Source organism: Cystoisospora suis, assembly GCF_002600585.1.
Source record: "Cystoisospora suis strain Wien I chromosome Unknown contig_5151, whole genome shotgun sequence".
In the NCBI taxonomy this organism is placed as follows: Eukaryota; Apicomplexa; class Conoidasida; order Eucoccidiorida; family Sarcocystidae; genus Cystoisospora; species Cystoisospora suis.
In genome coordinates this window covers 7,992-23,371 of record NW_027157943.1, presented here as the reverse complement: position 1 = coordinate 23,371, position 15,380 = coordinate 7,992, and the positions used below count along the sequence as shown (strand labels likewise).

The window sequence follows — 15,380 nt, the reverse complement described above, 5'->3', positions numbered from 1 at the left end:
AGATAGATAGATAGACGAAGAGATGGCATTTGAGTGTATAGACAAACACGCAGGAAGAATGGAACTGAGGGTCCTCTTCTTTCTCTTGAAATCTCCTCCCTATTCTATCCGTAAATAAATATATTTATATATACATATGTACATATATATATATAGAGAGAGAGAGATGTGTATATTTACTGTATATATATCATTCATACCATGGCTTTATCTCCATATAGAGAATCTTGGAGAGTTTGGAGCTGTGACTGCGTGAGCCCTCCTCGTATGATACATACACCATACTCCCTTAGCGCATGCACAGCGTCGGCTATATCAAGGCTCCCAAGAAATACAGGCTCATCATACAAACCTCCTTCGCCTTCTTGCTTCTTCTTCTTCTTCTCATCCCCTTTCGCTTCTTTCTTCTTCTTCTCCTCATTTTCTTCAGATAAAGAAGAAGAGGAAGAAGAGCGAGGAGATGTTGAAGTCGTAGGTGAGCCAGAAGAAGGAGAAGAAGAGAAGGGTTCAGAGAGAAAACTGACGATAGAAGAAAAGAAAGAAGGAGTCGACTGAGAAGGAGGCGGCTGAGAGAAAGAAGAAGAGGTAGATGGAGACGGGAGACGACGGCATCTGAAAGACGAAAGAGAAAGAAAAGAGAGATAGAAAAGGAAAAGAGAGAAGTCACGCGGATAAGACGAACTTCGAGAGACGAGGCCACACAGAGAGATAGAAATACACATCCCTACGATATATGCAATAGAAGAAGAAGAAAAGCTCTTCCTCTTCTTCAGGCTCTAGAATAATACTCCAAAGCTTGTATAGACACCAGAAGAGCATCTATACACATACATACCCACATACATACATATACATACATACATATACATACATACATATACATACATACATACATATACATACATACACATACATAGACATATACATACATACATAGACATACATACATACATACAAATACATACACATACATACATATACATACATACATATACATACATACATACACATACATACATACACATACATACCGGCAAAGGCAGCAGCAGCGCCGCATACACACGGTGATATCTATACGCATATACCTATACCTATATACAAATGTACATATATATATATGTATATATATATATGTATACCAGGGAGGTGTGTATACATACTAGGGACAGATCCGTCGTCACATATGAGGAGAAAGAGTAGGCATACATGTGTAATTTGCATGTTATGCAAAGAGAAGAAGAAGAAGAGAATGAAGCTACAAGAAGTTGCCTTATCCAACTCTCTCTCTCTCTCTCAAGAAAAAGACGACCCGAGCAGAAGAAGAAAAAGACAGACAGATCTGCTCTTTTGACTAGAGATAGAGAGAAGAGAAATATGTAAGGAGATAATGTTCTGTAGCCAAAACATAAAAACGAAGACCGCTAACCTGTACCTTCCCGTCAGGTGTACATACACCTCATTCACTACGATACATAGACATGATGTGTCTATCTACCTATCTACCGATCCATCTATCTCTTTATCTGGCTAGATCTAGGAATCGATACTACCTCTAGAAATGTAAGGAGCCGAGAGGAGACATCGACTGTCTCTTTAATTACCTATCGAAAGAAGGAGAATGGAGATCTAGATCTGCATAGGAGTAGAAAGGGATGGGAGTCCCTATATTTCTCCCGCCCGCTTCTCTCGAGATTGTCCTTCTCCATCGACTGTCTCGATATGTATGAGGATCGAAGTATCGCTGCTGCTGCCAGCTAGCTATGAGAATATCCGAAATCTTATCACGACATGCACCAAGAAATTCATCTATCTTCCCACTCGTCGCCCCATCGAGAGATGGAGAAAAAGAAGATGAAGAAGAAAAAGATGGAGAAGAAGAAGAGGAACGGACGAAGGCTTGGATCTCAGGAGTGAAGTCGATGCTACTAAGGAAAGTCTGATAAGGACGTAAACCTAGAGAAAGCCATATATCTGACATGATCTTTTTAATTTCTCCTTCTTCTTCTTCATCTTTTTCTGGATTTTTCTCTTTGTCTCTTCTTCTTTCTTCTCGGCCGCGCTTGATCAGAGCAATCTCGAGATTTCTACAGAAAGCGTCACGAAGATGAAGATGCAACTCAAGAGGGAGGACATGCGAGACCGCATGCAGAAAGGTCTCCGGTGTATCTACAGGAAAGGAAGGATAGGAAGAAAGCATTTGACTTAAGCTATCTGGTGACGGGAAGATATTCTCATAAAACGAAGAAGTAGAAGAAGAAAAAGGGGAAAGAAGGTGCGACTGAGAGGATGGAGGACCAGGAGACGAAGGAGAGAGTCTTGTCTGACGCTTCAAATCGATCAAATGCAGAGGTGTCGGAGTGATAGAGATCTTCTTAGCTAGCTCCCTTGGAAGACACGACGTAGAAGGATCGAGGTATGTAGAAGGGGCGTGACCTGCTGATGCCGAAGAAGAAGAGGAAAGGGAATGTCTGCGCTTGAAGGTGTACATACACCAGAGACCACCTCCTGTACACACGGACACACCCGCACATAGAAAGAAAGAGTCACGAAAGAAGAAGAAATGAGAGAGAGAGAAAGAAAGGGATGCGAAAAGAGATGAAAGAAAAAGAAAGAGAGGCGTTTCTGCTCCCCTGAAAATGGACGTGCTGACCTGTGGCAAGAGCAATCGAAGCGACGATGGCTCCAGAGACTTTGCCTGCCTGGAGGAGCCTCCGCACTCTCTCCAAACGACGGCCTTCTTCTCTTCTCTTTCTTGCTCTCTCCGCAGCTGTCTTTACGGCCGAAGCGAGGGGGGATGATAAAGAAGATGAAGAAGTAGTTGAAAAAGTCTTTCTATCTTTAGATGATCGAGAAGAAGCGGAGAGAAGAGCAAAGTGTGACTTCGACGGGTAAGAAGGAGAGAGAGGGAGAACAAGAAGAAGAGGTCTGTAAAGAGATCCTGAAGAATGAGATAAAGATATACACGAAAAAGAGGAAGAAGAAAGATCTACAGAAGAACGCCTTTCTTCTCTTCGCCCGACTCTTGTACGATACGAGAGAGGGGGAGAACAAGACAGACGAGGAGAAGAAGAAGAAGGAGGAGGAGAAGAGAGAGAAGAAGGAGGAGGCATCATGGTGACTGCAGGGAGAGAGAGAAAGAAAGTAGCAGAAAAAAGGAAGAAAGACAAGATTAGTGAAGAAGATAAGAAAGAAAGAAAGAAAGACGAGGGAAAGAGAAGAGGAAAGTGCAGATTTGGAAATAAGGGTGAAAAGAAAAAGACGGAAGAAAGAAAGAAGAGGAGAAGAAAAAGGAGGAGATCCTACCGATCGAGAAGAAGATGAAATAGAGTTGACAGATACCCAGAGAGAAATACAACAAGGGTAGGAAGAAAAGAAGGAAGGAGAAGAAGCAGAAAGAGAAGAAGGAGAAGAGAAACAGGAAGAAGAGAGGTGCGAGTTTGCATGAAAGTAGGAGGGTCCTCTCTCTCTCTCTTCTCTTCTCTCAAAACGTCTGAGACAAAGAGACAAAGAGGAGATAGTACGATCAATACACCCTAGAAGCCTGTGGCTCTACGTGCGCATTTTCTTGACTACGGATCTACCGTCGAAAGAAGAAGATAGACGCCAGCACGCCAGAGAAAGAGAGAATGAAAGAAAGAAATGATACGGAGATAAGAAAGAAGTGCGTGAAAGAGACAAAGGCAGAGAGAGAGATAGAAAAGATAGATCAGAATAACAAAAACTGAAGGGTAGACTGGAGGGTATGGAAATTCTCTGAAATGCACGGACAAGACATCTACTGCCTCTCCTAAGACGCCCGATTCCTGTAAGAAGAATTGCAAGAAGACGAAAGAGGAGCAGAAGAAACTGAGAAAAAGAAATACGAATAGGACTCGGGGAAAGAAAAGAGGAAAAGAGGGTCGATCACACCTCCTCTGTACTGAAGGAACTTGTGAACGGACGGGGTGTATGTACACCTCGGATTCTGAGCTAAATGCAGACTGTCCCTTCAGAAAAGAGAGGCGGAGAGAAAGACGCGAAAGGAGAAGAATAAAGATGATGTAGAACAAGACAAGAAGAAAAGGGAAAACTCAGGAATGGATAAGAGATGCAGAGAAATCGTGACTTACTGCTCCTACGGAGACAAGGAGAGCAGAAAGAAAGAGAAGTAAAAGAAGAAAGAGAGACAGAGAAGATCAATACAACTCCAGAGAACAGAGGCTCTGCTTTATCGAGAAAGAAAACGAATCGATCCTCGTATTTTCAAAGCCCCTCTTGAGATCTCTCTGAGAATTCCGGTCGTTCCTATCGTCTGCATGCGCGCATGCAATGAAAAGAACTCACTGCATGTGTCCGCGAGAGACTTTAGCAACTTCAAACCTACCAACATGTTTTCTCTGGAAAATTCCCATCTATTTCTCCTCATGTGCATCTTCTTCTTCTCCGTAGTCTCTCTCCCTGGAGTGTATCTTTTTAATGCATGCATTATATTTGACGTTTCTACTCCGTGGATCTCTCCTGCGTCTGAGGTGTCTGTACATACACCCGATCAAGATGAAAGGCATAGCGAGAGAAAGTTGAAACTCTGCCCTTTCCTTCCTTTCTTCATATAATGCCGTAAAATCATTCTTTCTGTCTTCCGTTTCTCTCCTTTCTAGAGCAAAGATCAACTTATTCTCTTTCTCTTCTTTTTCTCTCCCTCTCATCATCTCTCCGCTCCTCGTCACTAGATATCTCTCCATTGATCGATCTATCACTCTCCAGGGAGCAAATCTCTCTCTTTCTTTCTTTCATTTACTTCAGTTATATCTATCTCCTACTTATCAGAGTAGAGGTGTAGCTCTTTGGGTTCATAGAAAGAAGGGCATGTATGAGAGATATATCTCGGAGATTCCTTGTCACTAAAGACAAACTAGAGTACGTCAAGGAGAGCCCTCTACACGTGACACCTCCTTTTCAACTTTCTCCTTTTCTTTATCTTTTGATCTCTCGACTGTAACTTCTCAATCTTCTCATCAAGATTCCCTTGTCCTACTGCTATTTGCATCTTCTTCCTTCTTCTTCTCTTTCTTGTTCTTCTCATCTTCCCCACATGTAGAGAAATATATATCCAAGATATGCCTACGATCTTCATCTTCCTCTTCTCCTTTTGGCAGATAAGAGGGATGCTTTTAAGTGAGGTGTAATGCTTTCTTCGTGGTAAAGATGCGGAGAATGAAACGAGTGGTCTATCACCCTCTTTTTCTTGATCTTCCAGCTTATCTCACAACGTCTCTTTCTCTTCCTCCCTCTCGTATTCCTCGTCATCCTCTTTCTTCTTCTTCTTCCCTAAGTGCACAGGGATGTTCTTTCTCCTCTTGTTTTCGTGATTCCCCTGGAAATGCTGAAGAGAAAGAAGAGCTCCTGCGAAAGAGGATAAGACGGGAAGTAAAGGAAGAAAGAGAATTCAGCGGTCCCAGAAAGAGAGGAGAAGAGCAAATCGTCAAGTTGAGATATGCTGCTAGTGGCGAAGTATCTTCTCTCATAGACCACGCGATACACACGAGAGAAACGCAGAGAGAAAGAGACAGAAGAGGGAGAGAAGCAGAAGGAGAGCAATCGATTGACCTGAGAGAAACCATCGATTCTTCTTCTCCATTTATAGACTCTAGGGGAATAAGTAGACCTCGTCTATTGAAGACATCCCCTCTTTCTTTCACCTCTTCATCTTCTCTTTCTTCTCCTCTTACCTCCTCGTCTTTGTCGCCTTTACCCCTCTCTTCTTCTTGTCTTTCTCTCTCACTTCTCTCATCTGCATGCTCTTCGACTTCTTCTTCTTCCCCTGTCCACTTTAGATTCTTTTCTTCCTCCCCGTCTCCTTCTTTATTTTGTTCCTCTTCTTCTTCTTCATCTTTGCATCTCTTGTCTCCCCGTCTAGATAGTAAGGAAATCTGCCCCTCTTCTCTTCCTCTTCCTTCGTTCTCAGCAGCTCTCTTCAAGTCGAAGCAGTCTCTCTGTCTCTCCTATCTGGCAAATTCGCCTTCCTTCTCCAAATCTCTCTCTTTAGCTCTACAGGAAAACTTTCATTCTCAGTCTTCTTCTTCCTCTTCTCTGAGCCGACTCTCTTCTTCTCCTTCTATAAGGCGAATCTCGTCTTCTTCCTCCATAAAGCGACTCTCGTCCTCTCCTTCGTCTCCTCCTGTCTCCTCTTCAGATTCTTCTTCTTCTGTCCTTTTCTCCTCGCCATTGTTTCTCTCTCACTCCCTCTTCTCAAAAGACAGACCCATCCTCTTTCCACCTCTCTGTTCATCTTTCTCTTTCTCTTCTTCTTCTCTTTCTTTTCTTTATCTTTCTATCCGTTCTTTACGTCAGCGTGTCCTTCCATCGAATCTACGACAGAGACTATTCCACCTCGACAACCCTGAGACTTCGCGCTTTTGGCCTCCTGTTCTCTACAAGAAAGAAGAAGAAGAAGTGAGAAAGAGAATGCAAAAATCTTCTCTCTTCTCCTCTTCTCCCCATCCAACTCATTCACGGCCTCTGCACTCTCTCCACCATTATGACGAGGAAGAAGAAGAAGAAAAGAAGAGGAAGAAGATAGACACGTCTTCTTCTTCTTCCATTCTTCCTGTCGATCCTTTACTTCACTATCCACCCTTGTGTTTACCTAGGGGATCCGTCCTTCAGGAGAAATTGCTAGAAGAAGAGAAGATTCGTCAGGTGTATATACACCGCAAGAGAGAAGAAGAAGATTATCATTCTCTTCATAAGAGAAATGCCTGGTCGGGACCTCCTATTGCAGACACACCTGCCTCAAGGCTGGAGCCTCTCATGCCAAAGACATGCAGAGAGCTCATCCATCAGCTCCATCTCTTGGAGATCCATCGCCTCGAGAAAGAAAGAAATTTCCAGGTATGGCTGAAACATCTCTCTTCCTTTCTTGAAAAGAGGAAGAATCCACACGAAGGAAGAGTGAGGGGTGCTGGATTGATCTAACTCAACAGAGAGAGATGTCGAGAAGAATGAAAAGGATAAGTAGAGATAGAGGGAGAGAAGTGTATGGCGTGAATTACTCCTCTCTTTCTTTCTTCTTCTCTTTCTTAGCAGATCTCTCTCTGGAAACAAGTTGGTATTCGTCTTTCTTTCTCTTTCTCTTTCGTGCGCTTTTCTCCTTTTGTATCTGCTCGAGATAGATTGATAGATAGATAGGGAGATAGATAAAGATGGATACAGCAAAGATAGTCAGAGAGACCGTATGTAGGTGGAGAGATAGGCGGGTAGACAGATGATAAGTAGGTCAAAGATGAACAGAGAGACAGGAGGGATCGATAGAACTGTGTATGTAATGAAAGAATCTAGGAGTGTCTTGAGATTTCTCATACAAGCCCAGTACCATGGCTAGAGACACAAAGAGAAAGAAAGACACCTACCCCTTGCCCTTCAGTCTCTTCTCTCCTCTTCTTTTTCTTCCTGTCTCCCTTCCTTTCTCCATTTCCCTTTCTTTCTCCTTTTTCTTTCTTGCCTTTCCCGAGAAATCTTCTGTTAAGCTTGCGAGAGAGTCGTTGGTCTTTACGACAAACCGTCTCATTCTTCATGGAGATGCTTCTTCTTCTTCTTTCTCTTTGTATTCTATTTGAAGGTTATGTAGAGAGAGATCTATTATCATACATCTATCTAGATCTCTTCATGTATAAGAAGATAACTGTCCGTCTACCCTCTCTCCCTTCACTTTCTTCTATCAAAAGACGTCTGCGTCTTCTTCCTCTTCGTAGGTCTGTATGTACACTTCTCTTTATGCCTGGGGGGATGTACATACACTCGGATATTTATGGATCTATGTCTGTAATCTCATGAGCATTCTATGGTGGGTATTGCCCTCATCTCTCTCTCTTTCTTTCTTCTTCCTTGTCTTCTTTTTCTTCTTGCTGATGCTTCTCCTCTTCTTTCCTCTCATGCTATCTTCAACATACACCGCATGTTTCTTCTTTTGTGCAGCTTCCTCTACTGGGCCCGGGTGATCTTTTGGAAGTGCGATATGAGCTCTCTAGGTCTCAGCAAACCTTTGCTACTTTTCAAGGTAACCCTTGTCGACATGTCTTTCCTTCTTCTCTTGCTTCTCCCTCTTGCTTTTCATTCCCTTCTCGTTCTGTGCATCTATATACATACATATATATATTTGCTATTATATATATATATATATACCTATATATATATATGAATATGTATATACGCATATGCGTACACGTATGTTTGCGTAGTTGAGGAGACTACTCATTTTACGGAAAGAAATGAACGACATAGGAAAGAATGAAAGAAAGAGAATTACAAGCCCCTCTCTTGGCATGTATCAATCGATATCTTCTCCTTCTCTCGGTTCTTCTTCTTTCTTCCCTTCTCGCTTCATCGTCTCTATCTATCCATCACCCTACGATGTATATGTATATATGTATATAAATGTATATATGTATATATGCATGAATATGTATATATGTATATATATGTATATATATATATATATGTATAAAGACTAAGTGAGCCTCTAGTAAGTAGAATTGTAGCGTATGTCTGTGTCTATTCCTTCCTATCTAGATAGGCGTCGCTTGTCCTAGTAGAGACACTTTTCTTTTCTTTCTTCTTTTCTCTTGTAGAGAAGGATAGATCACGACGTACATTCCTATCTACATGCTTTTCGATCCTTTGAGATCTTTCTTTCTCCCCTTAATTCTATCTCTTTCTTTCTGTCTTTCTTTCTCTCTCAGTATCTCTTATATTCTCTTCAAAACACTCTCTCTAAGAGAAGAGAAGAAGATACAAAGCAAGACGAGCAATCTTCTTCTTCTTCTTCCTCTTCTCTTTCCTCTTCTCTCTTTCTTTCTTTTATATTCTCTCAATAGAGTCCCTTTCTTCCCTATCTATCTTGTCCTTTCTGTCGCTTGTTCATATCGCAATTCCCCTCTCTCTTCTTCTGTCCTTTCTCTCTTTCTTCTTAGTTCTCTGGCATTTTTCTCTCAACAAAACATGCCCGTCGTTTATCTCTCTTTCTATCTCTTTTTCTTCTTCTCTTTGATCTTTCCTTCTCCCCTCTGCTACTTCATCCTATCTCGCTTGCCCTGTCTCTTCGTTCTCATGGTCTCTCTGTGTGTCTCCTGTCTCTCTCAACTATCACTTTCTGTCTGTCTCGATTTTTGCGTTCTTTCTCTAGGGTATTGTGTAGGTGTAAGAAAGAAGAAGTTAAATTCTTCTTTCGTCGTGAGAAATGCTTATGAAGGGATTGGCGTAGAGCAACGAATTCCTCTCCACTCACCTAGAATCCTATCGATCAAAGTAAATCCATCAACAGATCCTTTCATGGACTTTCCTCTCTCTTTCGCTCTTGTTCTCTCTCATTCTCTTTTTCCTCTGCATTCTTCTTTCCCGACCATTTGCATGCACTCATCATTCAACATACACCCAATATATATACATATAGATATATATGCATGTATCTATCTATCTATATATATCTATATGCATATATATGTCTCTCACTGTTTATCCAAGAGCTCCTCGAGTCCTTCTCTCTCTCTCTGTCAATCTCTCTCAAACTTCTGCCACTTACCATACACACCTCTCTTCTATCTTTCTTTCCTATCGCCATCTCTTCTTTTAAGGCCATCTATCTCTAATCCACATCGTCTATCTATAAATCTTCACTCTATCTATCTATCTATCTTTGATCTATCTAGGTATCTTTAACTTGCTTCTCTTTTGTCTATCTTTTCTTCGTCTCTCTATTTGTCTTTATCTCTCTAGACCAGTGCGATGGAAATTCGCGACTTCCGTCTTTTCGTGTATTTCTGAAGAAGAACAGTCTACACAGAGACAGAGAGAGACAGAAATCGATAGAGAGAGACACAGGAGACAAATACGGAAGCAGAGAAAGAATGAGAGAGAAAGAGAGAGAGAAAGTCATGTAGGCGTGATCTTTGATAGACATTCCAGTCATAACACTCTCCCTAAGCATCCCCTTGGATATCTATGGCGCTGCCTATACACTTTTCATACTACACAGGCCTTAATACACATGCATGGAGACGCATAGAGACATAGAAATGGAGAGAAACATATATATAGGTAGACGCATATATATATATATGGTTAGATAGATAGATCGGCAGGCATAGGTGTGTGGACATAGGAGACCTCCGCATGCGTGGCTCCCTCCAGCAGGTGTATATACACTGCGTGATGAACACCTATATAAAAAAGGAGAGCGAGAGAGAGAGAAATTTCATATCCTACGCTTCTTTAGAGTTTCTCTTCTTTTCTTCCTGGGATTTTGTCTCTTTAACTAGCTTTCTTTCTATCTTTCTTACTCAGGTTGGGGTGTCTGTATTCTTATTCAGACATCTTTCTCTTTCTCTTTCTCTTCTTCTCGTCTACTTCTTTTTCTCTCTTTTTCTCATTCTCTTCATTCACATGTCTTCTATCTCTGTATACCATATCTCTCTCTCTTTCTGTACTCTTGTTTCTCTTATCTTCATATTTGTGACCCTATCTATCTCTTCATCCCTCTCTCTACTATCTCTTTCCCTATCTCTCTGTCTGTCACTCTCCATATACCTATCTGTGTATCATTCTTTCTCTGTATTTCTTTTTCTGTATCTATATCTACCGTCCTGTCTATATCTCTATCTATCTCTGTATGTCTCTCTCTCCAGGCATATACCTACGTAGCTCTGTATCTCTCTTTCTCTCTATTTCTACCTTTATCTCTATGTCTCTATCTACTTCCTGCGTCTCTCTATATCTCTCTTCCTGTCTGTCTCTGTCTCTCTCTCGCCGCGTCTGCATGTCTCTCTCTGTAGGTGGTCAATAGCTGTGCCTCTGCTACTCAAGATTATCTTTTAAATCCGCCGAAGCCTTTAACTCGAGACTATCGATACAAATGGAAATATAACTTCAAAGGCAGATGGACTAAACGGATTGGAGCGCATAAACCTGGTAAGATCAACACAATTAACTTAAAACGAGAGAAAGACAGGACAAGAAGAAAGAGAGAAAAAGAAGAAGAAGAAGAAAGAAAAGAGAAAGAAGATACAAGACATAGACACATCAAGAATGATGCGGGTTCTTCTTTCAAAATCTACCTCTCTTTCTTTCTCTTCCATTTCTTCTCTCTCTCTCTCTCTTTTTATCGAAGAAGTGACATATCTCATCTTGTTATTCTTTCTTTTTCTTTCTCTTTATCTTCTTTACGTTCCTCCTTCTCCTTCTCCTCCTTTGTAGCTCCTTTGAATTTTCCAACTGACATGCATTACCGCATGCATCCACGCACAGACATCTATGGCACACTCACCCAAGTAGATAGAGACAAATCGATTCAAAATAGATTCAAGATAGATAGATCTATGTAGGTCTGTAGGTAGGGAGCATGTGTATGTGGAAGCACGAGGAAGGAGTATAGACGCTTTTGACATATCAAAACTCCTCCTAGTCGTATTCCTACTCCACGTACTACTCCGCCTTTATCTCAAGTAGGGAAGAAGCGATTAATGCATGTCTGTATTGACTATGTTCGATTCATTAGTCAATCCCTAGATATCTAAGAGAGAGAGAGAGAGGTGGTAGGCATAGACCCTTTAGCTCCCTAGAATGAGCCCACCCCCTGTCCTCTTCTTTCTCCTCCTCTTCTTCTTCGTCTTCTTCCTACTGCCTCTTGTCTTTTCTCATCTTTCTATTGTGACCTTCATTCATTCATTCCTTCCTTCTTTCCTTTACCTTAGGTGTCTGCTCTCTTCTTTTTTGTGGCTCGATCTATCTCTTCTCCTCTCTCTCTGTCTCTCTTTCTCACGGTCGTCTCTTCACCCTTCTCTCTCTTCTTTCTTCATCCATGTCATCTCTCTTCTCTCCTCCTCTCCATCTTCTTTCTTCAAGAGTCTTCTTCTTCTTTATGTCTTCTCTTTTCTTCTTTTCTTTCTCCAGGTATCCGTACAGTGGAGAAAAAGATTCGCCAGCGTATTGTCCGAATTCGCAAGCGTTACATGGGACAGAGAATAGAAGCAGGTCTACCTCCTTATGTCTGGGGAGGGCCCTATCCTATGTTCAGCAAGAAAAGATCTCTCTTCATTCGCGGAGAAATGTATCGAAGAATGCTTATTTATTCATTTGTGAGATACAACTTCTTAGCCAATTCCTCGGGCTTCTCTTTCTTTCTTTTTCTTTCTTTCTCTCTTTTAGAAAATTTAATTAAGGAAAGAGAGAAGAGAACATTCATCGCAAATACACCAGACATGTCAGAGGTCCTATTGAGCTTCTCTCTTCGTCATCTTCTTTCTCTTCTTTCTTTCTCTTTCCCTCTCTGTCTTTCTTTCTCTTCTTCTTCTTCTTTGCTTGGAGACTCGATGATTCCTCACTTCCTCTAACGTGCGAGACTCACACCTCCGTAGCAGAAGAAGAAGAAAAAGAAGACAGGGGGTGGCGCGACGGAAGAAAGTGCAGAGGGAGAGAGAAGAAGAGAAGAAAAGAAAAGAAAAGAGAAAAGAGAAAGTAGTTAAAAAGAGTGGAAGAGAATTATCAGAATAGGACTGAGGAGCGAAGCAGATTGGACAAGCCTCTATACTCCTCATTCTTGTGCACTTCTTCTTCTTTTCTTTTTCACTTGGCGCTTCTCCTCTTCGGCTTTAAGACTGGTGCAGTTCGTTATGAGACATACCTACACATATATACATACATATATATACATATATACATATATATATATACATATATACCTATATATATATACATATATGCATAGATCTACATACTCTACACAGTTTCTCCTTGTTCATACATCTGTCCTGTCCTTATACATATACACTATCTACGTGCATACACACGACATCTACGCATGCGTGTAGTACCTATATATATATATATATATGCTATTCGCGTGACAATGTATGCCAGTGTATATGCTATATCTACAGCGATACATATATATACATATACATATATATGTATATATACATCTACGCGGACACACTATGCATGCGAGTCTTTTTATGACATGTATACACGGCTAGATATCTATGTATATATGTCTATCTACGTATATGTGTAGAGATACATTTGAAGTAGCTGGTGCCTCCTCCTGCATGCAGAAGTGAAGTAAAGAGAAAATCTCTACCGAAAGAAGAAAAGGAGAACTTACATCCTTTCTCTTCTTCACATGAAGGGAGCAGACAAAGACAATGAAAAGCTCGGAAGAAGAAGAAGAAGAAAAAAGAGAAAAAGAAGAAGTCTCATGCACATTGGAAATAAAATAAAGGTGTATATCTATGTCTCTGTCTATGTGGCTTTATATAGGATGAGAGAAGACGTCGAGCGGAGAAACTGCGAAAGAGAAGAGCGAAAGTCCAATGGGGTAGATTCAAGGTCAGACACACACATCCACACTTAAAAATAAATCTATCTATCTATCTATCTATCTTCTATCCATCTATCTTTAATCTATCCATCTATCTTTAATCTATCCATCTATCTTTAATCTATCCATCTATCTTTAATCTATCTATCTATCTATCTTCAGTCTACCTGTCTATGTGTCTGTCTTTAACGTGTCTATTTACATTTCTGTCTGCCTCTGCTCTCTCTTCTCTGTTTCATTCTTATCGTATGTTGTTTAGAAGAAAGAAACTGAGAGCATTCTTTAGTCGCTTTACTACCTTCTTCCTTCTCTTTTTCTCCACGTCTGTGCATGCATTTCTTCCTCCATTATGAAACAGTTGAAGACAAAGAAGAAGTTTATGTTGGGTTAGCTTGGGTCTTATTATACATAGAACTAGGAGACAGACAGACAGACGATCCTCGATCGAAGGATAAATAGATTGAAGGCAAGAAGAAAGCCTACAGGGAGAATCGATGAAACTCTTCATCTCCCCCTCTTCTCTCTTCTTCTTCTTCTCCTTTCTTTCCCCACCTTCTCTCTTCTCCTTTCTCTCTCCTCTCTCTCTCTTTTACAGACGTCTATATCTATATAGATATATATCTATATATCTATATAGATATATCTATATCTCTATATATGTATATGTCTATGTATATGTATCTGTCGTATTGTAGAGAGGTACTGAGACGCTCTTATGGAGGGTTTAGGTAGCGAACAGACTGGAGGTGTCTCCTCGACCACAGGGAGACAGACAGAGAGACAGAGAGAAAGAAAGACTCCTCATTTGCCTTCTTCGCTCTCTCTCCTCGCCTTGGCGTGTGGATGCACTACGTAACAAGGAGGAGGATCGATCGTTTTCTTTCTTCTTCTTCACATTTCGTGTCTACTAAAATACCACGAGAAGGAGGCAGTCGAGGCCTCCTCGGTCATCTATGGTGGAAATCCATACACACGCACAGGCCTCTCATCTCTCTCTGTCTCTCTCTCTCTCTCTGTCTCTCTGTGTGTCTCTGCTTTGTATTTTTTCTCGAGTGCAAGCAAAGATCGGCAGGCATGTCTTTAGACGTGTGCCTAGGTATCTTCGTAAAAGTCCATCTAGAGGGCGCGGCGTGAACTGTCTGTGCTTGTCAATGAACGAATGAATGGATGGATCAACACACTACGCAGGAGTCTACATACATGCATACATATATGCATACATAAATTTACATGTATATAGGGCTATATCATAGAACGTCTCTAACATGCTTCGGTTTCCTCTCCTCCTTTCTTTCGCTCCCTCCTCTTCTTTCTCTTTCTCTCTTTCTGTGTATATACGGGCTTTTAGTGACCCTTTCTCTTTCCCATCGAATGCATGCATGCAAATAGCGTGAAGAGCCTCCATCGTGAACGGAAGCTCTCTCCTTCTTTCTCGTCTTCTTTTTCTTCAATTTCTTTCCTCTCTTCTTATCACGAGAACGAAGCTCACTACCATGGCCAGGATGACCTAGACTCGTGATCTATCAAAGGAGGAGAAAGAGAAAGAGCAGCAGCAGTAATTATTCTTTCTCCTCTCGGGCTGAATTTCATGTCTCTCTCTCTCTCTACTTCTTTCTTTTTCCATCTGTCCTTCTTTCGTCCTTTCTGTATCTTTCTTTCTTTCTTTTGTCCTTCCTCTTGTCCTTTTTCTCTCTTGTGGATGTGCCTGCCTGTTGTATAGCTTCGCCAACTTTCGACAGAGGCGTCACCTCCCGCAGCCCTTACAACTTTACCTTCCTATCATCCTCTCTATCCGGGAAATCTACCGAAATGACTGATCGATCTTCTATCTTTCTTCTTCTTCCGCGAGCTGTTCTCTTTCATTCTTACTCTCTCATCTTATCTTCTTGTTTGTGTCTTGTAGAATGTGGTCTCTCTCCTCCTCCTATTCTTCTTCTTCTTGAAGGGAGGCCTCTGTGTATCTACTGAAAGACAGTTGTCTTTCTTTTTTGCTTTTGTTGCTCCCTCTCTCATGTCTTCTTCTTCTTCTTCT

At 41.3% G+C, this 15,380-nt stretch overlaps 3 protein-coding genes across 3 annotated transcripts; 2 read left to right on the top strand and 1 right to left on the bottom strand.

Annotated features, from left to right (window-relative positions):
- Positions 1 to 203: 203 nt before the first annotated feature.
- On the bottom strand, positions 204 to 4,216 carry CSUI_008925 (phytanoyl- dioxygenase superfamily protein; the record flags this gene model as incomplete). Its single annotated transcript, XM_068069044.1, has 3 exons — positions 2,651 to 4,216; positions 1,602 to 2,505; positions 204 to 612 (listed from the first exon to the last, which is right to left on the bottom strand). Coding segments are annotated over exons 1-3 (1,776 nt in total), but the record flags the coding sequence as incomplete, so codon positions are not given.
- A 188-nt stretch (positions 4,217 to 4,404) lies between these two features.
- CSUI_008923 (ribosomal protein l19 protein) lies at positions 4,405 to 15,264 on the top strand. Its single transcript, XM_068069042.1, has 7 exons — positions 4,405 to 6,870; positions 7,954 to 8,035; positions 9,161 to 9,282; positions 10,806 to 10,941; positions 11,923 to 12,107; positions 13,288 to 13,356; positions 15,069 to 15,264. The coding sequence occupies exons 1-7, from the start codon at positions 5,185 to 5,187 to the stop codon at positions 15,159 to 15,161; spliced, it is 2,373 nt and encodes a 790-aa protein (XP_067918981.1). The 5' UTR covers positions 4,405 to 5,184; the 3' UTR covers positions 15,162 to 15,264.
- On the top strand, positions 14,602 to 14,920 carry CSUI_008924 (uncharacterized protein). The gene has a single exon (XM_068069043.1). It carries the CDS (start codon positions 14,724 to 14,726, stop codon positions 14,865 to 14,867), a length of 144 nt encoding a protein of 47 aa, XP_067918982.1. The 5' UTR covers positions 14,602 to 14,723; the 3' UTR covers positions 14,868 to 14,920.
- Positions 15,265 to 15,380: the final 116 nt, after the last annotated feature.

Excerpts from the sequence above, each read along its gene's own strand:
- CSUI_008923 (XM_068069042.1), top strand. The coding sequence starts at position 5,185 with ATGCGGAGAATGAAACGAGTGGTCTATCACCCTCTTTTTCTTGATCTT. Across the intron at positions 8,036-9,160 it reads AACCTTTGCTACTTTTCAAG|GGTATTGTGTAGGTGTAAGA; the intron begins GTAACCCTTGTC and ends TTCTTTCTCTAG. Across the intron at positions 10,942-11,922 it reads GATTGGAGCGCATAAACCTG|GTATCCGTACAGTGGAGAAA; the intron begins GTAAGATCAACA and ends TTCTTTCTCCAG.
- CSUI_008924 (XM_068069043.1), top strand. The coding sequence starts at position 14,724 with ATGCATGCAAATAGCGTGAAGAGCCTCCATCGTGAACGGAAGCTCTCT.